At 23.9% G+C, this 25,538-nt stretch overlaps 1 protein-coding gene across 8 annotated transcripts; it reads right to left on the bottom strand.

Annotated features, from left to right (window-relative positions):
• Positions 1-30: 30 nt before the first annotated feature.
• LOC100870569 (uncharacterized) lies at positions 31-23,948 on the bottom strand. 8 transcript variants are annotated; one of them, XM_086915429.1, is made up of 6 exons: positions 23,518-23,948; positions 19,843-19,972; positions 13,739-14,003; positions 12,399-12,530; positions 2,804-3,129; positions 31-2,191 (listed from the first exon to the last, which is right to left on the bottom strand). In XM_086915429.1, exons 5-6 carry the CDS (start codon positions 3,114-3,116, stop codon positions 1,875-1,877), a joined length of 630 nt encoding a protein of 209 aa, XP_086771555.1. In that variant the 5' UTR covers positions 3,117-3,129; positions 12,399-12,530; positions 13,739-14,003; positions 19,843-19,972; positions 23,518-23,948; the 3' UTR covers positions 31-1,874. The 8 variants fall into 8 exon arrangements, with proteins under 8 accessions (XP_086771555.1, XP_086771556.1, XP_086771557.1 ...); XM_086915430.1 differs by lacking the exon at positions 19,843-19,972; XM_086915431.1 differs by lacking the exons at positions 19,843-19,972; positions 23,518-23,948 and adding an exon at positions 14,360-14,637.
• Positions 23,949-25,538: the final 1,590 nt, after the last annotated feature.

The raw sequence follows: 25,538 nt of genomic DNA on the forward strand, positions 1-25,538 counted from the left end.
ATTAACATAAACAAAATATGAGATAAGAAATATTTCTTTTGAATTTTATTATTTATGTTTCTTTGATTATTAATTTTTATAAAATGATATTTACTATAATAAATTTCTATCTCTTGAATATTATGTATTTATATAATATTAAGTGAAATAAATTAAAAATGGACGTTTATTTTAGGATACATTTAATCCGCAAATACCTTTGCGGATCCTTTTGATAAAGTATTAAGATTCTGTCAAATATGAAATATTTAAAAAAAATCTATATTACTTTAGAATGAAAAGTTTTTATCATTTAATTCTACACGATGCTGATAGATTTGATAGAAGTATATTCATTAATCGAAAGTCATTCGATCATCTTGAGACCATTTTGTTCGAAATTAATTCAATTAATCGCGAAATTCTTATATCGCAAAACGAGAGAAAGAGGCAGAGTTACAAGTCAAATACAAATTTCACAGCCACCAATTTGCAGGCAATTTTTTATTCTTTTTAGAGATAAGCTTTGCTTCTAAAATTCGGATACTAAACTCGAGCGTGAAGCAATCCTGCAATTTTATTTCTGAAAGTCTTATAGCAACGTTAATAAGTATTTAATATATTTTAAATAATTGTAATAATTCTATGTTATATGACTACAAATTATTTTATAACGTTGATCTTCTAATGTTATACTTACTTTATAATTTTTCTGAATAGCTACTTCATCGACATGCAAACTTCTTTGATTAAAATTTCTTTTACTAAAAATATAGTAAATATTTTCTTTCTATCATTATTAAAAATATTGCGTGATCCATTTTGTATTTAATAATTAAAACATCTTTTAGTTTTTAAAAGGAAAGATATAGAAAGTTTGTTCATTGATAATGCAAGTTTTTCTACAACTACTATGTAAAGATTAGATGATATATAACTTACGAACTATAAATGTATTTTCTCAAAGAAAAAAATAAATCGATACTTTTGGAGAACTCGATAATCTTTGTCTAATAATTTCTTTCGAGTTCTTTATAATTACATTACAGTATAATTCTATATAATCTTGATTACAAATGATATATTTATAGACTGAAGACTTTTATTTATTTCTAAATTTTAATTTGTAATATAAGTAGTCTTTATTCTTCGGTAAAATTTTTGATGAATGGGATGTGCATTATTAAAAATTAATGAAGATTATAATTGGATTTATCTTTAAATACTTATTGTATTTATAAAATTAAAAGTAACATTTTATTTGGATATTTATTATTAAAAATTTATATTATATGAAATATGATTGCTCCACATTAAAATTACGTTATTGAATTACTATCTACCTATTTATATTTTTTAATAAGGAAATAATTTCCTTTTTGTCATTCTTTATCATTTGGATTATTTTTCACGATTAAAATATTATATGGAAGTTGTTCATAAAACGAAAATTACAAACTATTTAAATACGATAAATTTTAAAAATAATAATAAAAAAAATAAATAAAAGATAATACATTATATTGATCAATTTAAATATCGTAAGAAATTTTAATGATATTAAAGAACAAGTTAAATCAAAAACTTAAAAATTATATTATTGATTTTACTATCTTACAGATAGAGTCATGAAATTTTATTTAAAATCTTCAATATCATTAATAATCCCTATAACGAACTGATGAAGACAATACACTCTAAGAAATCTATCAATTAAACTTCATCTGCATCATCCCAATCTTCTTTCCAATAGTATTCTTATTCTGTTTCTGTTCAAATAAGAATCAATCGCATCATCGTTCTACGTTCTAACGATCAAATGACTCAAATCGTTTCATTCTTTTCGATTTTGTTTACGAATTACCTCTTTCTCTTGCGCATAATATTCTCAAACATTACGATTCAATGTCGGATTGTTCAGAATCGTTTTCGTTGCTGCTACAGGTTGACGTGACGTCGTTTGACGAGGAATTTATCGAGTTTGGTGTGGGCGGAAGCGATGGTCTTGGTATAGTTTTCTCCGTCGACGAGGTCACATCCGTTTCCTTGCAGTCAATAATATCCAATCTCTGTTGTATACACTTGTTTTCGGGATTGTTCAATACTGAATGAATAAAGTCTCGAGTCTCTGCGCGCAGGGCGTTTACTCTTTCTTGAAGAATGTTGTTTCGTCGTATCAGAGCCATAGTACGTACGACAATGTCTAGAAGACCTGATGATGATATCGAATGATCTATTATATAATTATTCTAATCTTAAGTAAATTTTTAAAGATTTCAAATAGAAATTGTAATTAAAATTATTGTAAATAATCAAAATTATATTTATTTTGTAAAAATATTGAAATGATGTAAATTATATTATAGTGATAATGTAAAAAGATGAATGATAAATATCGTTCTAATTGAAATTTCATTAAAATAACGAATTAGAGATAATAAAATTTTTATTCCAAACAACAGTTTCTTATGAAGTGTTTTGTATTTTAAATTTTAATAATTAAATTATATTTCATTTATCAAATATTAATTAAAAATAATATCTAATTTGCATTTACATTCGTTTTAATAATTTATATACGTAATTTTACATATTTTTTAATAGATAGAAATAAATAGAAATAATTAGAAATAATATATAGAGTTATATAGAATTAAAAATTTCAATATTAAATAAAAATTCTCTTTTTTTAAATGACTTTTAACAAAAATTCAAAACTTAAACTCAATAAAAAAATGATTAAAAAAAAATCGTAATAATTTGCTTTGTTCCTGTTCATCAATCGTAACGAATCGTGTTCACTTAATTGTATTAAAAACTACACCTTTTCGTCTCGCTAGAAACACTTTCCAATGTTCCTTTGTATCCACTGGAACTTTAGCAGAAACATTTGGAAAGGAAGAACTGACGATTGTTGGATCACAAGAGTCATTGGAATTTTCTGGTTCCCAAAGAGAATTTTCCGGTGGTGTCAAAGACTCATCATCGCGTGAAGACTCATTCGTTTCCAATCGTCTAATTTCTAGCCTTTGTTGCTTTGCAACAGCTCCATTATGAATCCTTTGTCTTCGTCGTGAACATGGGATCGTAGATGTTCTTACAACAGGTATCTCCGACAAATAAATAGTCGGAGCCATTTTATAATAAAATCTGCAATCAGAAAAATAAAATTCTTAGAAAAAAGATAGTCATTTAAAAAAGATATTATAGAAAAGAAAAAGTCTTTATCATTTAAAACAGATATTATAGAAGAGATTTTAAAACTAATTAAAAATAAAATATGTTTGATAATAATAAAATTCTAAATCTACTTATATGGATATATGATAATTTTAATAATTCATATCCTATCGTACATTAATATTATTGATTTTATATTAATATTCTAGATAATTATATTTCATAGATTTCAAATTTATTCATACTTAGTAAAGATAAGAAAAATTATCTTTTTGTTTTATAGGGGAAAATAAAATGTAAATATCTACTTATTATAATAAATAGTTTTATTTTTTAAATTGAAAATTTGAAAATGAAAATAAAAAAGAAAGAAGAGTAAAAAAAATAATAATATTTATAATTTTTAATAAATAATAAAATTTTTGTAAATTTCGAAGAATTTATCTATATATCTATCCATATATTTTTAATTATTCATTTATCTTCTATATTTTTTTCATATAATATTTGAAAATGCATTTATCTTCAAGAAAATTGCTATAATTAGAAAGTTATCTTTAAATATATCCTTAATTATTTGTAATTATGATAAGATTATTTTTTTCAAATTTATTTCTTCTATCTTTATTCATAATTGTAGTAATAAAAGCGATACCATATTTTAATTTTTTTGTATGTATTTGTACGTAGTATATACATATACATTTTTTTTTACACATATTCAATAATATTTAAATCAATTTATGCATAATTTGCAAGAATTACACACAATTACACATATCCAGATTTATTTCAGTGTAATTGTTTCCTTAATATATACGATTTTTACGAATGTTCATACGGACCAATCCATTCATGAAAATGCTCACATTTCCATAAACTACATTTATACGTTATACAAGCCTGGTTTCTCGACCATAGTAATTGTCCTGTCAGCAATACATAATGATACTAGCCATCTGCGTAATTTAACGAACAGACAACAATCGATGACCTACTTATATACGCATCAATGATGCGTTTTATTATGTGAAAGTGCTTTCATTAAGTAAATAATTTTTATACACGATATATTTATTCAAAAAGTTATTAAGTTAATAATAACATTTAATTTAATAATAATTTTTGAATGATATTGTGTTTTAGTTTTTTATCTTATGTAATAATATTTTATCAGCGGTATAAATTATAATTTAAAATGAAGATTATTGTTAAATTTAAATATAATTTAATTTTAACTTAAAAAAATAATTATAAAATTAAAGAATATCGAATGAAAATTAATTTATTTATTTAATCATAGATCGATATACTGTAAAAATGAATAAATAAGACAAAGAATTTTTTTAAAAATTTTATATTTTTATTCAATAACGCATGGTATATATATGACAACTTTTATGATGATATATTTTTAATCCACATGCACAAATATATTTGAAGAGAATCATAAAACTTTATCTTGTTTGAAACATTGTTTGTAGAATGTACTTAAATCCTTAATCGAGATCACGCTTCAATTATTAAATTTAATTAAGATAATTACATTGATGAAATACGATTCTAATTAACTCTTATTTCAAAAAATTTGATACATTAACACATGATTATATATAATTGATATCAAAGTCTATGACCGGCTCATAACATAAAAAACACGATAGATCTAGTTATATTAATTTTTCAATTTTATGATTAAACATTCAAAGAGTATCTTATCATGATAGTTAAAAAAGAAGAACAATTCTAAGTTTAAAGATAACATAATATATTTAAATAATAAAGTGTTAAAATTAATAAAGTTTTAAAAACATTGATAGCATGATTATCAATATCATAATATAGTAATTAATATCATTGAAGTATTCAAGATAAGTATATTTAATTTAAAAAAAATTAATTAATAGGATATATTAAGAATAAGAAAGAATAAAAAAGATATTTGACTTGTCATATCTTTTTTCTGTAATCTTCATGTATAATTACTATAGATTCAGATTGATAAAATATATCTAAAATATATAAACAAAAAATCAATCATGTTCTTCGAATCTTAAAATATTTGTTCCAATACTGTTTATTTCAAGAAAATATTAACATAATAACTTTAATAAATGATTATTGGCATGGAAACATCGTTTTACTTTGTGATTAGAAGATTAATTATAAATAAAGGATCGAAAGATAAGACTTTCACTTGTTATAAATGTCTAATAATACTGACACGAGCCGATGTCTTGCACCTTGACCACAGGAGACACGTGTACACCTGCGGTAATGCTTGATGTAAAAAGTGACTACTTAAACAACGTCCGTGTGAAGGTACGTGAAACGTTTTAAAATAAAAACGGTTAAGCAAGAACGATGAAAAGTCAGCACGTGGATCATTGCTAATAAATCAAATCATTCTGAATTATTAATCTGGTAATGCTAATATTCAACTTTTTGTAAATTTTTCAATTACAAGTTTTTCATCTTCATATGAAATTTCAGATTAATCATTTGCCTTTGAACAAATCTTTTTATTCAAAGATTCTTAGACACAATACAAAGATATAATTAATTTGTATTCTTTATCGATCAATTTTCTATTATTCTATGGTAAGAAATATATAAATTGAATTTCTAATAATAATTGTTATTTTTAATATCATAACTTAAATTCAATACTTTGACATCTATGATACTTCTTTCAAATCTAATTTTTTTACTCCTTTAAATTTTCAAAAAGTTTAATAAAATTTTGGATGTATTAATAATTATATGCGTACTTATTTCTAGTACATTTATATATTTTCGTTAAATCAAATATTTGAGATTCTTTTTTTTTTTTTTTGTAATGAAAGCAAAAAATTAAAAAAAGGATGAAATCCAAGGATGAAATAGATCTTGGATTATCAACGACCTAGATTTTGTCTTTCGAAATTTAAAGGTTTCATAATTGGAATTATAAATATCGAGGTAAACTATATATTAAGTCATTCAATTAGAAAAAATTACATAATTTTTTTTTTATATTCCTATTGTATCTTATAACTTGCATAACTAACAACATACATATAATTTAAAAGAAGAAAAATTAAATGAACGTATAACATAAAAGTAAAGTGTTTTTTACGACAAAAATTATTCCTCCAAATCTTTTTTAATTCGATAAATTAAAAATTATCCTAACATTCGTATTGAAAAAATTCGCTATACTTTTTAACGGATGATCATGATCGTTATAAGTAGGATTTATACGATTCAAAGAACGTGTTACGGATTAGTTTTCTTAATCTGTAGCCAGAGTAGTTTTTCAAGATCCTAACGTTCGAAATCAAGGATTCTCTACAACATGTGTGTATTTAACTATAGTTTAGCTATGAATTACACGTGTTCACTCGTACCGGTTGGCGACGCGATCGATGCAGGCGATGACCTGATTACTGTGAACGTCGGTGCACGTGCCTGCACCGAAATAAAGCAATAGAGCCTCGCCACGACTTCTCGTCACCCCTCGACCGGTTACCCCGGCTGCTTTGACCTCGGATTTCGTCGCACCACGTGCGACTATGAAACAATACTGATAACGCTACATGCAAGCATCCATAATCCGATTGCGGCTGCGCAATATATCATATATCGCACATACAGCTATATCATATATTCCTGATACATCATTAATGAATGAACGCATATGTATATACGATATATTGAAATGAATGAGCTGAGAATGCAAAATAGTTTTTTTTTTTGCTGAGAATAGATAAAAATATATTAATCATTATGATAGTTATTGTAATAATAGGAATATTTATATTGGAATTGTATTTTTTAAAAAATGGAAAATGATTGAAGATCTTTTGGAAGAAATTTTATAGATATTTTATTTTTGAAAATATTAGTTTAGAATAGAATTTAACAATAAAATTTAATTTAAGCAAAAATGGAATCCGAAATCGAATGTTATTTTTCTCGAATGACATTGTGAATATTTATTAAATTAGAAATGATTCCCGTTATAATTATCTTATATAAATTATAAATAAATATCCAATGGAAGTACATTTCTGGCATGAGATTCCATTTGCTGAATTTTCTCGTGCATATTCTAAACACATGTACACTAATGTCAGAACATTTCAAATATGTATTTTTCATGTTATTCAACACTTCATTCTTAGTCACAAGTGAAATATGTTCATAGATAATCCATAAATAAACTCTTAGCAAAAGTTTTCCTTAAATAAACTTCAAAGATCATAACAGTAATTCAATCGAACTCGATATAAATCCGCAAGAATTTAGCCACGATAAATTATATAACGAAATAATCGACTTATATTTATAATCCCATTTCCAAAGATTTACCAAGTCAACGTACGCTAACTATCATCCGTTATAATCTTGCCGGTAATCGTGAAAGTGTCAAAATCTTAAGGCCGTTTTCTACGGTTTCTCCCATAGAATTCCATCGATGGGTCGAGCGTAATCACGCGATCTTTTCTATTAAATGTAAGCCACCGATACGCGTGGCGACAGGATCAAAGGAACCTAACGGTAATTTTTGACTCATGACGGATATACGCGCGATAATTCACGAAGGGGAACAGCCGTGATATATCGTAGGTGTCATCCGTGCGTTCGTGTATTCGCACCCAGCCGAAAAGTAAAGTGGTGGGCTCTACAATACAGACATCCGTTAACGGCAACTTCCCTACGAATGAAGGCCAATAGGGAGGAGAGGCCTCTCCACAGTCGGATTGCAGAGGGGTTGCATCGTGGGGAAAAGGAAGGGAGAAGGAAAGGAAGAGGGAGATTGAGGAGAGAGAGAGAGGAAGAGAGGAAAAGTGCGAGGGAACTGGGTGGCCTTCAATAAGGGCACACGTGCTGAATTTTCGGTTCGTCTACCGCGTTTCGCCAACCGTCCTCGATTTGCGTGGATTCGTTGCGTTTCGTAATTTGCACGTTTTGCACGATTATTTTTATCACGAAACGAAAAACGATAACGATCTTTTGGTTAATTTTATACCAGAAGAATGCGACATGAGTTGGCATTCTTGCGACATTTAAAAAAAAAATAATTGAATTTGATCTTTTGCCTATATTTAGCATATTTTGTTTTGTTATCCTATTGAATTATCTATATGAATTTATTTATATTTCTTTTATGAATTTCTATAAATTCTTAAAATTCGTGTACACTGGATAGTTGATTATTATGGTAAATTTTTTGAATTTTTATGATTCATAATTTACTTTGTATATCTGAGCGTCACGTGTATCATAAAACTACGTGCTGACTCGGATCGAAACGTACTCATAATCAGTGAAATATTAACGAGAAAGCATTTTGGATAAGAAACATATAAAATTACTTGTAATAAGAATATATGAAATATTAAATATTAATATGAAATATATAACATTATAACATATATATTTCATATTTAAATTATAATTTAAATTTTTCACACAGTTTGTAATAGAGTAGACACAAGATAAATAATAATATTTTACATGTATATTTAAAAGTGAATGAAATAAAACAAAAAAAAAAATACAAATAATATCATTTTTTATAACATTTTGAAAAAGAAAGAAAATTAAAAATTAAAATATTAAAGATACATAAATTATTTTATTTTATAAAAATTAATTAAATATATAAAGATAATCCTATTGTAGATTAAATAAAAAAATGAATTGAAAATAAAAAAGTAAAAAGATATTAATTAAATATATAAAATATTTACATTTTATTTAATTAAATTTTTATTTTATTAGTTTATTAGTTTAGTTATTTTTTTTTACATTCGTATAAATTTATATTTTCCATCGTAATAAATCCATATTAATTTTTAAAATTATTTCAATTGCCAAAATTGAAAAATTATTTGATTTACTAATGGTTACATAGTAAAAAAATGATTATACGATAAAGATATGACTGTAATAATCAAGTAATGTATAACATATATATAATCTGTCTTGCAAAATCACAATTATCAGTACTTATATAAATAAATAAATAATATTATTAAAGGATAAGTCGTTCGTGTGAATTTTTCGAGATAAAAAGTTAGATAAAGAAAGTGAAACTATTTGATAAAGTGATGCAACTGCATGGGAGTTGCCGAGCGCAAAACTAGGGGGAAGTACAAGGCCTTTAGCGAAGAAGGGCACGTGTAACTTGTCTCGTCGATAACCGCTATATTTACGACTGCACACCACGTGTCATATTTGAAGTTTACGGCAATTTTCCAAGAATCTGTCATGAGTCAACGCGGTGCGCATTGAATTTCTAGGACGTCGTTAAAAATTTAGACCAGCTTCGCACGTGCGCGTCTAAAAGTCCTCTGCTTAAGGAAGCACCAATTTATCATGCGTTGGGAAACACGTTTCGATCCACTCTCTTAGTCTCGATAACCAGAAAATCGAATTGATATAATAATAGAATGGAACAGAAATTAATCCTTTGTTTTATTCGTTACTTTATTAATTGTATTAAACACGATTAAATTAAGTTTAAGAAGATCGTAATTTTAAATAATTAATTGTTTGATTTTAAATTTTCATTGTAAGTTTAATTTGATAAATATTTTATACATATTCATTTTATTTAAATATGAATAATGTTAAAATCGATATAAAATGAATATTTATAATTGGATATATTTGGATATGTTTAATAAAATGAATTAATTACACGAGTTTTTATTTCCCGATAATTGAAACTGAATTTCAAAAGATGCAATGAATACAAATAGTTTGTAGTAGATATATGTATAAAAATTTTACCGATACACGTGTTAAATTTACAGTTCAGTGGCACGGTTATATTTATCATTGAGCCTACGGTATTTCTGAGAGTATTACACGTGTAATGCAACCTTCGTGTATACGATCAAGATTTTTTCTTTATTATTAAAAAAATAATAAATAAATAAATAAACAAAAAAAAAAGAAGAAAGAAGGTTTGGAAAGAAAATACCACGTGTCAGTAATATAAGTTAATAAAAAGTAAAAATACTGTTCGAAAAAATAACATCACTCGTGGAAGATGAATTATATTTTTAATTTTAACCTACAATTTTACGATGAAAATAACTATTATTGGAATTATTGGAAATTTTCTAAAAAAAATTATATAGCTTTAAATCTTTAGAAATTATAGTTGACTTTTCGTGAATAGAATACTGAACAGAAAAATATATATGTCATACATTCTCTGAGGATTCGAAGTTTTCCTATTTTTGGGACAACTGTCTGCTTTCAAAAGAGAATGGAATATAGCAGTGTAGATACAATCAAGCTTATTTATCACCTCTCATCTTTAAGAAGAATAAAAGTTGAAAAAGATCTACATTGAATGAATAAAAAAAAAAAAAAAAAAGAATACGAAGGATTGAATACAAAGTTTAACAACCGGAAATGTATCATTAAAGATTTGCTTATAATAGATACAGTCGCTAATTGTTTTGATAGAATAACACGATTTAACGATGTAAAGGAATAAAGTCTCAGTTATATTTTTTTCTGAAGATTTATTCAATAAGATCGATAAAAAGTTATACTGAAATATAATGAATTGTAAAACTTAGAATGCACAATCATTTTTAATAATGCACGTAATATTTAGTTAAAATTATTTTTCAAAATTGATTTAAAACATTGCATTAAAACATCAATGATTAAAATAAATTACAGACAAGCTATAGTGTATACATTTCTCATCTCTCAATATCAAATGTATCAATTTCTACTTTAAATAATAATGTATAAAACAATAATTGCGAAAAAATTTTTATCTGAAAGTTATTTCAATCGTTTAACCTTCAATTAATTCATTCAGTCGACGTTTAAAGGAACATCTCATGCAATATTCCGCGACACATGCAGTTCGTTATACGTGCCACGTGTCGAATGCTTGGGGAAAAAGAATCTTATTATTCTATTCAGGCATGCGTAGGCTGTCGATATCAGAAACTCATAAGAATGACTAGATTGCCCGCGTGACAGCATTATCGATCGTTTATTACCGTTTCACGAGCTGTCCGAGATCTTACATGAGATACATTTAAAATTTATCACCCCACAAATGACCGTGTTACCGAGAGTCACGATCTGTACGCAGAATTCTAATTGAGAGCCTAATTTTATACGACCAAAGTGTCCGATTCACTTTTGCTGAATGTATGAGAAAGATTTTAAATTCTACATTAACACCAACATCAGCTATATTCGGGACGAAGTATTTTACGATGTTTTTGTTGTAATTTAACAAGTTAATCTTTATTAAAGATGAAATTAGATTTTTATTTTATTGCAAAGAAGATGAAAAAATTTGTTAAATGAAATTCTAAAGCTTTTCTTAAAATTCTATTAAAATCTTATGATTAAGTTCTTCAAATTTAAATATATTATTTTATTACCTATAATAATAATTAATTGAAAGATATTTATTTTATTAATATAAATCTTAATAATTGTGAAAGAATAATAATTGCGAAAAATTGTGAATTATCTATTTTTTTAAATTAGTAATAAAAATATTGCATTATATTTATTTATGGAATAATCGATACTATATTCGTATTAAGATAAAAGCATTTTTTAATGGTAAATTGGAGAAGAAATTCAATCACTTGTTGAAAGGTTTCTTATAACAGCAAGTAAAAACTTTGAATATTATTCTTAAAGAGTCTATGAATAATTTCTGAGAAATTTCCTTTCCTCATAATACTTTATCATAAATGAATAAAATTTTACTTTCTATTATGTTATTTTTTTTTATTTTGATATTGTATATCATTTTATTATAATTTATTTATGTATAATAATTTTATACTAATTTCTATTAAAACCTATTAAATATAAAAAATTAAAAATATTCGTTGGATTATAAATTATTATTTGGATTATTTATAAATTATAATTTTATAACGTTTGAAATATTTATTTTAACAATAAATTTATTTTATTTTATTATCAATATATACTTTTATTAACTTAATGATAATTAATTTAAAAAAATTCATAATTAAACGAATTATAAATCGTAAATGGAACGATAAAACGATAAATTTAACAAAATTTAATAAATTTAATTTCAAACTAAAAAAATAAGTATATATATGTTTATTGAAATTGTATAATATGATTATATCATATTATATATATTATGATTAATGTAGCTATCTTTATTTTTAAATAAACGGGAGAAATTTCACCGTGAAAAAATTTTAATTTCTTACATTGTTAGGAAATTCCAAGGGACGAGATTATTTCCTTTCAAATGGTACGATTAATTTCGAGTTAATTCCCTCGAAAGGAAGTGAAGATTTAACCAAGATAAAACATGCCGTAATCTCGGTGCACACATTGAACTGAAATAAAAGGAAGTTTAGTGAATACAACGCAAATAACCGGATCCACGTGCGTTCATTGGAATATTATCATTAAATGGCTTAACACGCCAAACGAAAAAAATATGTAAATGTGTCATCAGTGCAAATTATTGTATATTTAAATTTATACATAATGTCCTATAAAATTTAACTGAAAAGAAAAAGAAAACGAAGAATGTATACATAATATATGAATACTATATTTAGCAAAAAAATGCATTCATACGAGACAAGATTTGCTTTAAGGATTAAAATAAATTATTAAGGTTCAAAATGAATTCCAACTCTTATTGCAACATTTATTCTGATTAATTGACTCTCAATTATTAAAATGATTCAAATGAATATTATTATGAAAAATATGTGTATATCATATTGATATGAATATTTATATACATGACATGAATATTTATAAACTCAATAATAATTTTCTCTTATGAAAATAAAATAAAAATGTTCAAATAAACATGTAAATCTTGTAATTGTTAATTTCTTTCGTTTAGATTTAGGAAAATAAGATAAGGAAATAATAGTTCTAATAATAATAATAATAATAATAATAATAATAATAATAATAATAATAATAATAGAGATTTTAATTTAAAATAAATAACACTTCGTTAATTGATTTAAGTATCAATGCTTTAAGTATTAATATTTTATAATTAAACAAAAATACTCTTAAATTTTTTTAATGTATATGATATATAAAATAAAAAAATCTAAATGTAAATGCTGTTTAATTTAGTTTAGTTTAAGATTATATTATTGATAAAATATTATTATAATATTATTGATAAATTGTTACATTCTTTTTTACAAATTATCAAAATATATATATATATATTTTTAATATATATATATATAGTTTTTTTATATAAAATAAAAAATTTGGTGAATTAAATTCATAAAATTGTACTTTATACTATATTTTTTAACACTCAAAACTACTAAATTACTGAAAAAAATAATAATATTATTTATCATTCAATATATTTATAATATATTCTTCATAATTACTTATCTTGAAAAAGTGCATCGTTTTACGAAATATCGATCCATTAAATGTGAAAGATTATAGAATTGCAGGTCGCTGCATTCTGTGACTTCTACTACGCTCAAGTACAGCCACGTGCAGCTTTTCCCCCACTATCGAACATCTTGGTGTCTCGCCAATGGGTGCGTACCATCCCCACCACGTGATCCATACTGGCTGACGATCGTCTCTCACACTACACGCACCCTCTTCGCGGTAAAAGGATGGGATATTCCCGTGGATACACGTGGCCACCGCTGCCGGGTTCGACGACCTCGCTTGTGCGTCCTCACGCAGTGCTTTTCGGTGATGTACCGGTGGGGGATGCGTACGATGTCCCCTTGTTTCCCCCCAGGAGGTACCGACTCTGCCGTCTGGCAACGTTTTCCCTCGAGTAGCAATGGCTACTCGACTACCTTCAGTCACGAGTAAACGAACAAGTTACTTTTCAATACGAATTTTAATGCTTGCGAGATATATTATGATGAATCGAAAAATATAATGGATTGGAGAAAAAAATGTTAAAAAAATGTGAAAAAAAGAAATTGGAATTAAATGTTTCAAATTCTTTTTATACGTTACAAAATTATTATAGCGGAAGATTATATCAAAATGGTGATAAAAAATTGATATTCGTATCAATCTACATTTTATTTTTAATCTTATCACATTAAGCTTATTATAGAAATTCGCAGAATTTTTCGATTTGTGTAATTTTGCAATTTTTTTTTCTTTCTTTTTTTTTTGGTAGAGATAACATTTTAATATTTACTCCAATTAGCTTGTTCCCATTACTAGCTTGGACAGAACCTTGCAGTCTGCAATCAACGATCTTATTCTCCTCTCGTTTCTCCCCTTTCTCTGACCGCCCACTTACTGGTGTTCTATCGTCGTAACTATTTTTGCACGCAGTTTCTTCCATCCTTTTTGATCCTTACTTTTTTGCTTCCCGATGGGGGAACATGAGCGTGGAAAAAAAAGCACTGATGCATAATGCACACTTTGATCGCGGCAGGGGTTTAAAGTTTCTTTGAAGATGTGTGAAATTAAAAGATTCAAAGGAACTGTTTTATTTTTTTATTTATTAATAAAAAATTATTTTTAATAAAAAGATAAAAGTCACTTTGACTTTGTTAAAATGATATCATATATTTTTTCATAAAATTGTACCAATTGAAATTAATGTCGAAATGAATTCAAATGGCCTTATTATTTAGATAAAAAAACTTTAGACCTATCAAATTATAAAAGACATATAAATGTTTTTGATAAAATTATTATATTGCATTAATAAATCAATGCAGTTTTATTATTAAAATTACACGTGTATGCACACGTGTATCATGTATTAAGCAATGAGATTCGTGGCATTAGGATACGTGTACACAGATAATTAAATACACTTTGTAAATTAACGAAATATATCCAAATTTATTTTTCCCAAAAATTATAAAATTAAGAGTCAAAAAAAATTTACTTCAGATTCCATAATTGTACATATACACACATATATATTCAATAAATATGAAATAATAGAGCTCTCAATAAATGTGTATTTATGAATTATTAAAAAATTAATTGATTGATTATAATTTAACAATGATTATGTTATTATTTATTCATTGAAGATTTTTTTTTTGTTTATCATATCCTTTTAAACGAAAAAAATAAGGAAAGAAGATCATGATTCTTTTAGAATGATTGCATTGTAAGTTTATTTGAACCTTAGGTTAAGTCTATCACATATATACAAATGAATTTCTAAGAAGTAACACTTGACTGTTTTATTATGACTATAAAATCGAATTCTTTGAAATGTTACGATTTGTTCCCTTTAAAACACTTGTATGAGACTTTGTTAACGCAATTGAAATAATTTGATACATATTTGTATATATATGTATACAATTGAAAATGAAAGATTAGGCTAATTCATAAAAATATATTGATATTATAGATATATGATTTGATAAAATTATATGTACTATAAATATAATAGATTATTTATCTCACATTCATCAGAAAATTAATATCTTCATCACTTTCAAATTTTTTAAATTTTGTATTAGTTTATTAATTTTTATTTATTTTATAACAAAGAATAGATATTTTATTTTTAAATATACATGTGTTTTTTATGTAAAGAAATTATCAGATATACCTATAATGATTTAAAATGTAATTACAATGTAAAATAATATCTTTATACGTATGTGTAGTATTCGAAACATAGCACACATTTTTGAATAAATTGTATCTTACGTACACTTTCTACTCTTTTGAAGTAGAGTTATTTATCATAAATTATTGTTACAAGTTACAATCTCAAATATTTCATCGTACTATCTTCAGCTTCATTAAAAAATTAAAAAATTTATTATATATACTGCATTATAATGAAAAATTTATCAATAAGTATTACATATTAATCATTTAATTATAATGTTGCAACAAGAATGCATTTTGTATTAAAACATTGTCAAGATCAGTGCATCTTGTATTAGGAGATCATGACAGTATCAATGTATTCTATATGCTATAATGATATCGTATCATTAATGCATCTGTAATATAATATTACACAGTAGCATCTCTGTTTATTGTATTAGGATACTATACTACTATGGAAATACTTTTCTTGTGAAACAGATAACTTTATAAATAATACAATAAAATATCATATCATGTTTCAAAGAAAATAAAGCTCAAAATTTAATTACTTCTTCTCTTTAATCTTTTATCGTTTTTTGCATAATTTAATATGTACAATACGTAATTCTACTCTTATTAATTTAATAATTCTCCAATTTTCTATATATATATTTCAAAGATCTATGTACATTATATTTCATATTAAGTTTTTATGTTAATTTGGATTTAATATTTTATTTTATTTGATTTTCTTTAATTTTAAAGAGAAAAATATGTCAATAATATTTACAACCTTTCATGATTAAGAACAAAGAAAACTTCATTTTAAAATATCGATAATAATAATATTGATTATTGTTTTGATCATTGAAGAAATTTTTTAATAATTAGTTTTAAAAAACTTATTAGTTAATGAAATATAAGTAACTCAAATTTTTTTTGAAAATTTAAAAAATTTAAGATTAATAAAATAGATTAAAGAATATCATAGAAAGTTAATAAAACTAGAAATACGTCAATGATATAAATACATTATTATTACAAAAATATAGAAATACAGTTAAATTATAAATCTCTTCTAAAAATAATTTATCAAATTAATTAGAATGAAATGTCGAAAGTCATTTAAATCTCAAAGACCTTTCTCGTATCTTATCATATACAAACTTTGTTCAAAAAGAAAAAGAAAAATTAAAAACATTTATCATTTCTCTCATACAGAATCAGAATTAAAATAGAAAGAATTAAGAGCAACGAATTTCTATTAACTAACTAGTGAATAGAGAGGAAATATTTCCAAAATTAGGTGTGAAAGTAGAGACCGTTATAAAAAGAAGAGGAAAAATGTAAATTAAATGTGACCAAATTTCCGTTAACAAGTCGGTACACGTGACTTTGGATATGAAAGCACGATTGTTACGTGTAAGAAGTACTTAACGAAATTAAAGCGAAAGAACGTGGCTCGGCTTTGCGTGAGATATCCAACCGAGGCATTACGTTGCCTCACGTTGGCCACAATTGCGATCACACGTCTCACGTCACGTGGGATTACATGCTGCAACATGCTGGTGAAATAGAAAGGGATAGTTTTGTATAAATTACAAAAGATAAAAAAAAAAGAGGAAACATTATCGTTGTATTGACTTATCATTTCTTTGAATTTAAATCAATACTATTTCATATTTCAATATGATCAATGTTATTCCGCGTATTTAGGAGAGAACAGACAGGATATTATTGGTGCAATTTTTTTATAAATTCTATGTAATAAAAAATAATATGATATTGTAAATAAGAAAATTAAAAAATTTATCAATCTTAATCATTGTGATTAAATTTTATATTAATATAATTATATTATTCAATATTGAATATTGTATCTCTAAAAATTACACTTAATTTTCAACTTAATAAAAATTAAAAATTGATTTGCACAGATATCTTGATCGAGTGTTTATTATTTAATTGTAAAAAAATATTGATATTCTTTTAGAAATAAAAATGTAATAAATAGATAGGAATCTGATCAAAATTATATACAAATTATATCTAAATGTAATTAAATAATATTAATATTAATAATGTTAAACAGTAGCAAGAACTTCGAATTTTTACTTGTTTTTGAAATTTTAAACTTTAAAAAACAAAATTAATGTAATTTTTTTATATTTATTTTTTAAAATTTCGTTCAACAGATTTAAAAATAAAAATTTAATAAATTAAAAGGCAAAAAAAGAAACAAAACATATCTTTATTTTATATTTTAAAAATCATATTTTAAACATGACTTTTAAAATCATGTAAATTTGATTCATAAATCTGATTTAAAATTAAATACAAATATCGAAATAAAAAACATCATTAAAAATGTGCATCTATAAAATTTTAATATACGTGGATGTATGCCAATTTTAAAATGGAAAATATTCAAATACATGGATAGAAATAAATTTAGTAGAAATTTTTTGTCTTAAATGATCCGTGTCAGATATTTTATACAATTAAATCGCATAAATTTCTTGATATATCTATTTTATTTTTATTTTGTTGATATATATATTTATTAAATTAATGCATATAAAATGTTGTTTCTGCAAAATTAGAATTCATTAAATTTTGTCCTGTATTCGTATTCTCTAATTATATCAAAAAAGAAAACTTGCTATGAGTGGTTATGTGTGCTTAATGTCAATAAAATTTACAAGAAAAATTATTATTTATGAATAATCAGAATATTCATGTAATTTTTTACATGAGTTTAAACAGAAGAAGTACAACATAGAAACATAAATTCATCACTTGAAAAAAGAAATATTCTGTATTTCATCTAGAATGTAAAAATTGTTTAAAAAAGAAAAGAAAAGAATAATAATTTTGAATAATTTTTGTATTCTAAAATTGATAATTCTCATAAATTTGGAAATTAATTTATTATTGTGATTAAATACCTCGGATTATTTTGACCCAACTGTTCTTTTTAATTAAAAACGCTTTTACGGAGGTTGTGAAAAATTTTTTTAAAGTTAAAGTAAATTAGGAAAAAATATTATTATTGTTGACTATTATTATTAACTAGGAAAAATCATAATTAATATCTATGATATTTCGCTTTTATGTCACGGTAAAACTTCTTTTAAAATATTATAAGATTTTTTATTTAAATTTATAAATATATATATTTAAAAATTATAATAGATAAAAATAATATAGATTTAAAAAAATTATTTATGATTAAAGTTAGAAATAGAAAATGCCATTTCGTATGCATCAATCTAATAATAATACCAAGAATAAGGTTCAATTACAATTGTCTTGTTTGAACTAACTCTGACGCGAACGATTTACCTCGTGATATCGTACTAAGAAATTAACAGTATAATGTACACGTGTCTCCAAAGCAAGTGACTCAACACCAGCCCATGATTTAACACAGTGATAATAGATATTAATATCAATGCTTGATAGTTATGAGTTTAACTTATAATACTTAAATTATAATAAAAAAAAAAAAAAAAGAAAAGAAAAAAGAAAAAAAATAAATAAGCAAATAGAAAAATGACTTCAATTATCGTTATTGGAAAAGTATTGCAAAAAAAATATAAATCTCTTAGTCTTACGTAAGGATTATAAAGTAACTCTATCTCTATTACAAAAAAATCATCATCATTACAAAACACTGATTTAATAACATATAATTGTACATGCAAAATTCTTTCTTTTCTTCAAATTCTATTTTGACAAATCATTCATTTATTTTACATTCGTATATTTTTATCTTTTGTACAATTATCTTGTACAAAATAATATTATTGATAAAATTGATAAAATTTCAAGTATAAATTATCAATAAATTATTAATAAAATTATTAATTTTTTTGTATAATATGTATAATTGTATAATATTGTATAATTAATAATTTAATAATAAAACAAATGAAAAGAATTTTATGAATTATAAAAAAAATTGATTATTCTATATAAAGTTAGAAAGACTTCTATTTGTGCAATAATAGTCTATAATCTATCTTGTGTCATTGATATTATTAATTGGCAAATATTGTATAAAATGAAATCCTTCAAAGTATGGAAGGGATAGATACTTACTATAAACGAGACACACGTGTACGTCCTTACATTGTACGCCCGTATAATATTTTCCCGCTCTGAATCGATAAATTGGCCTGTGACGAAACAACTCGTAACACGATCAACGACGTGACACAAAATCTGCAAGCTTTAACCAATCATCATATGGATTACACGTGTCCTGGCGCAAGAAACCCGTTTCGATGCATTCTTTTGTTGATTAAAAACATCACCTAGCCTGATTGCACGTGTAAAAGTTTTTAATTACAGTATACTGTGACCATGTATTTCAAATACACATATAATGATTGTGGTAGTAATAGAAATGATTTACAAAATTTCTTTTAATTGATATTAATTAACATATAATAATTTAATAAAATAAGAAATTATTAATTAAATATAATATTTTTAAATTTTAAATTGTAATGGTTAATTCAAATGTTAAAAATTAAACAAATATATAAAGATTTTTCTGAATTATTATTGAAGTAATTTAATTTTGATTAAGTGAATTATTAGTATCTAAAAATAAAATATAACTTGAAAAATTGACATATTTTTAAATTTTATTATATTAATTATATTCGTTATAGATTTAAAAATCCTTTAACGATATAATAATAGATATAATAGAAAAAAAAAAAAATATGATTCTATGTTTTGCAAAAACTTAAAAATAATTAGCACAATTATTTCATGAAAAGATTTGAATGTTCCAAATAATAAAACAAACAAAATTTATGTTTAATTTAACTATATTTAAATATGTTAAATTTCATAATTTAAGTCATCAAAATTGCATGAAATTTTTAACTAAATATTATATCTATCAATCTATGATATAATCTTGTTAATTGTTAATATTATTCGCAAATTTTTAATAATTATAAAAACGGAAATTAGCCATACTAATTTTTGTAAAAATAATCTACATAACTATCTATAATGCAGTTCATTATTTATAAATGAAAATAAAGAAGTATATATAACAATGAATCAAACAATAAATCTTAATTTTTGCCAAAAGCACTTACATTTTCTAATAATTACAAAAATAGAAATCTGAAAATATTCGAAATAATATTTAACATTAATAACTCGATAAATCTATTAAAAACAAAATAAAATCTGTCGGTCGTCTTTGATAGTCAAAACTTAGAAAGTCGTTAAAACGTGATTTAAATGCGAAAGTTGCACGTGCTGAAAACTGTAGTAAATACTGTATCATACACGATTCGACCCGACGCGATGTCACTAACGTTAAGAAAGAAAGTGAACGCAGAAAAGAAAGAGAATTGATAGAACATGGATTGAAATTCTCGTTGACCTTCTCGTAAGTACCCATTCCAAGCCTTGTTGTACTCCACGTGTAAATGTCGTCCACGTGCGATCGCGCATATCAGCGCACGTTTTACAGTTCGGTCTAAAATAAGTACTTAAATGAAATCAAATGTCCGTTTTTCAGGATACTGGGGCCTACCGTGAGAAATCGAGACGACGCGCGTTTAAGTTTAGAGCAGAATCGTGCTTTGCTGATCGATTGCACAATTAAACGAAGTGGTTGGCTCGATAGAACAACGATTATTCGATAAGCTTATCCATTCCTAAAATTTTTTTCAAAATTTTTTGAATTAACTAGAATTTTTCAGTTGATAATAGATATTTTTCAGTGATTCGTCTAGAAACCGGGAGACGAAATCTATGAATAATTATAAAAAATTTCAATGAAGAAAAATTAAAATTATTATGAATTTTACAAATATTATATTATATATGCATTATCGATACATAGCAAATGAATAATTATTTATAAATTATATTAAAAATCAAAATATAAATATAAAAAATATTCAAATGGATTTGTAAATTTTGTGATAATCAATAATATTTATCTGCATTAAAATTTATATTTTTTTTTTAGTTAAAATAAAAATAGTATTAAAAAAAATTAGTTATCTGATACTATTAAATTAAATACTATTATTAAATTAAATTAGAATTAAATTTTTCTAATAATATCTATTACATAAAATATGTGAATTAATACATTTATGTGAATTAGTGTTTTATTATTTGAATTAAATTTGAATATTATAAATTAAATTTTAAAATTTATACAATTAAAAAAGAAACATTAATTCTATTAATTCTAAAAATATTTAATTTTGAATATTGTATAATTGATTTATCAATGCATTATTATTTATTCTTATTTTAAATACAATGTATCAAGTTTTTTTGTATACTACAAAAAATTAAATATATAAATCCATTTTTATATTTTAGACGAATCTGTTTTATGAAAAATATTATATTAAAAAATTTTTAATAAATTTTAAATTTTCAAATAACAATATATATAAATTTCGTTTTATAAAATTATTTATAATAAATACCTATATATGCAAACATTTATGTATCAATTATATATATCAATATTGAAAATAAAAACATAATTTTACAACATGATTAAAATATAAATTGTAATATCTTGTAAAATTATAATTTCTATTTTACAAATATTTAATATATATAATAACATACATATTATGATAATAGTTTAATAAATTTTTTTTTAAATAATGATATATAATAATGATATTTATAATGATATTAATAAATAATATCTTTTTTATTTCCATTTATAATTTTTATTATTCATAATTATCGTTTATAATTTGGTAGCATAATATGTTAAATCTATAAAAATAATTTACAAAAGTTTTAAATAATACATTTTAAACTCTAATTAAAATTTATGAACATTATTGAAAGATAATTAAAATGAACAAAATGTAGAGTTTATTATAATTATTTAATTTTTTACATATTTTTTCATGTTATATTTGCTTTAATTATTAAAAATTTCAAAATAAATATATAATTTATCGATAATAATTATAAATTTGTATTTTTTATGGATTATGAATAATTATTAATAATAATTATGAATCAATTCGCAAATACTCGAAATTCATTATTCATTAAATAAATTAAGAGTCAAGAATTGCACTGCACTGCAAGAAATTATTGCTTAATACTCTCAAATATATTGATAAATGATTGCTGTGCCAAGAATTATTATTTATAATGGAAAACTGATTTAAGAAGATCGTATGTAACGATATCAATATCTACTATGTTTATTTATTAATAAATGTTTTAATAATATAATTAAATATTATATGATATGATCGATGTAATAAACGCAATAACTTAAAAAATGAATTCAATTCAATATCATATGAATACAAATATATGTCGATAATAAATTATCAAATTCCCTAGAGTTATAAATTTAAGAGTACATATTAAGAATATACCTTTGGTTATATTATTTCTTTGATACTAGCAAATGAACACAAAATTATTTATATTTTCTACCAAAGATATATAATTATGATGAAATGCAATAGAAAAAATAGTATACACGTTGTTGATATAATTATATAAATGATAATTATACTAACAAATTAACAATTATTGTACATTACCCATATTGCATTAAAATTCAAAAATAGGTTATATCAAAAATTTTGCATCAAAATTATTTGATTATGCATACATATATAAATGTAAATTAATTGCAAACTAGTGATCAAAAATTTGTATCGATACATGCAACGATATAGTTATTATATATGTAGGTATAGAATAACTATTAATACTATATATTATATGGCAACGTACCTATTTACAGAATATCTTTATGATGCAGTCCCAAGAGTTTCAAAACAGATTCAAACGGTTGATAAGATTCACCGCCTTCTTCGTTTTTGCTGTCAATCACTTTAGAATTGAAACAGTTCAAACGGCAACCGATTACAAAATCACTTTCGCAATGTAGTGATTGAACTTACTTGGCAACAGAGTCTTAAATCGCGTTTTCGAATGATGTCAGAGTAAACTCTTATAAATGTCACTTAGCGCGTGCAATGAGTCTTTACAATCGACACTCGCGAATTGTTCAGATAAAACAATGAATATTAAATCATGTCATAATTTGTACAAATAATGACAGTATAGGATGTTTGTAAATTTTCAATCATAATCACTATTCATTCTATTTGATTGAAAAGAATGATCCAAATCTACCGGCGTCTGTACATCGACTAACGGCGATCGAGTACCGCCATGTTATCCCCCCTCGTGGTTGCGAGCAACACGGTCACGCGTGCGCAGATGCACGATCCTCATGCACGCGCCTAAAGCTTCGACATTACAACAATCTCGATAACAAAAGCCGCGGCACGTGCATCCCCACTTCGAATGGGATCTTCCAAAAGGTTCCGCGGGAAAGCAAAGCAGGACGCGCGTGTTTTATAGAATTTCGTCGTTTCACGCGTCTTAAAGGTGTCAAAACACGAGTCTCAGCTTCAAAGTGATTTTCGAATGCTTCCCAAAGAAGCCTGAAGTCCTAAATAAAGAAAGTGTTTAGACATTCTTCTAGTTAGATATTCTATGTAATATAAAATAGAAACTTATTTTATGAGTTATTTGTAAAGTTAAAAATTATTTTCTAAAATATATTATATTTAGACATAATGAAAATATTTTGTTATATGATTAATATTTAATATATTTACTTATATATTTTTATATATTTTTGCATTAAAATAAATGTTTTGTTTTATTATAATTTCATATAATAATCAAAATATATTAATATTTAAATCTCTTTACTGTATATTAATACGTTTTAATATATGTTATATGAAATTAAATAAAACATATATACAAGATTATATATGTTTTATATTAGTTGTTATATTAGTTGTTATATTATATATGCTATATGTTGTATATTAGTATTTTTGTAGGACATCTTTGAAGAATCTAAATTCTTTCGATTTTAAAGGATAAAACAAATATAAAAATTATAGAAATATTGAATTGAACCTTATTTATTAAATTACAAGCAATTAAATTTTATGTTAAGCGAATTAAAACAAAAATAGGATGAAATTGCTCTGTCCATTTCGCACTGTTTCTACCTCGTTTCATCATACTTATAATTTAATAAAAAGCTTCAACCAAGATTTTTATATACCAACTGTTTGTTTTTGCCTCTAAAATCTCATTTTTCAAAGTTATTCTACAATATAAAAAATATATTAACAAATAAAAATAAATAATTTTAATCTTAAATATTATTTTTATCTATCGCAAGAAACATTATAATTAAATAATCAGTTGAAATTCATTTTGATATTAAAAAATGAGTTTAATATTTTTAAAAAAAGTTCATTCAATTACAAATTTTATAATTTTATCTCTTTTATACTTTAAAATTATATTATAAAACAAAGAATGCTTCGAAATTCATAAACTCATTAACAACTCAAAACATAAGATTGATATTCTTAATGTCGCATCAGTTTTATAAGTGATCACATATTTCTTAAAAAGTTTTTACATATTTCTTAAAATGTTTTAATAATATTTCAAGCAAAATAGTTTTACATATGTTAATTTTTAATATTAAAAAATGTTAAGAAATATTAAAAAAATATTTTTTAATTTAAAAAATATTTTTAATTCAGCAATGGATATTTTAATTTGTTGTTTATAAAATAAAATTGTCTCTATTCACAAATATCAGAAAAAATTATGCATATAAATTTTTACGATTAACGATTAACAATTAATACTTTAGTATTAATCAATTAGTCTGAAATGAATTTTCTATTAAAAGATATTTATAAAATGTT

The sequence above is a fragment of the Apis florea genome, unplaced genomic scaffold (assembly GCF_048593485.1).
Source record: "Apis florea isolate Af1SG1 unplaced genomic scaffold, ASM4859348v1 contig_3783_pilon, whole genome shotgun sequence".
NCBI lineage: Eukaryota > Metazoa > Arthropoda > Insecta > Hymenoptera > Apidae > Apis > Apis florea.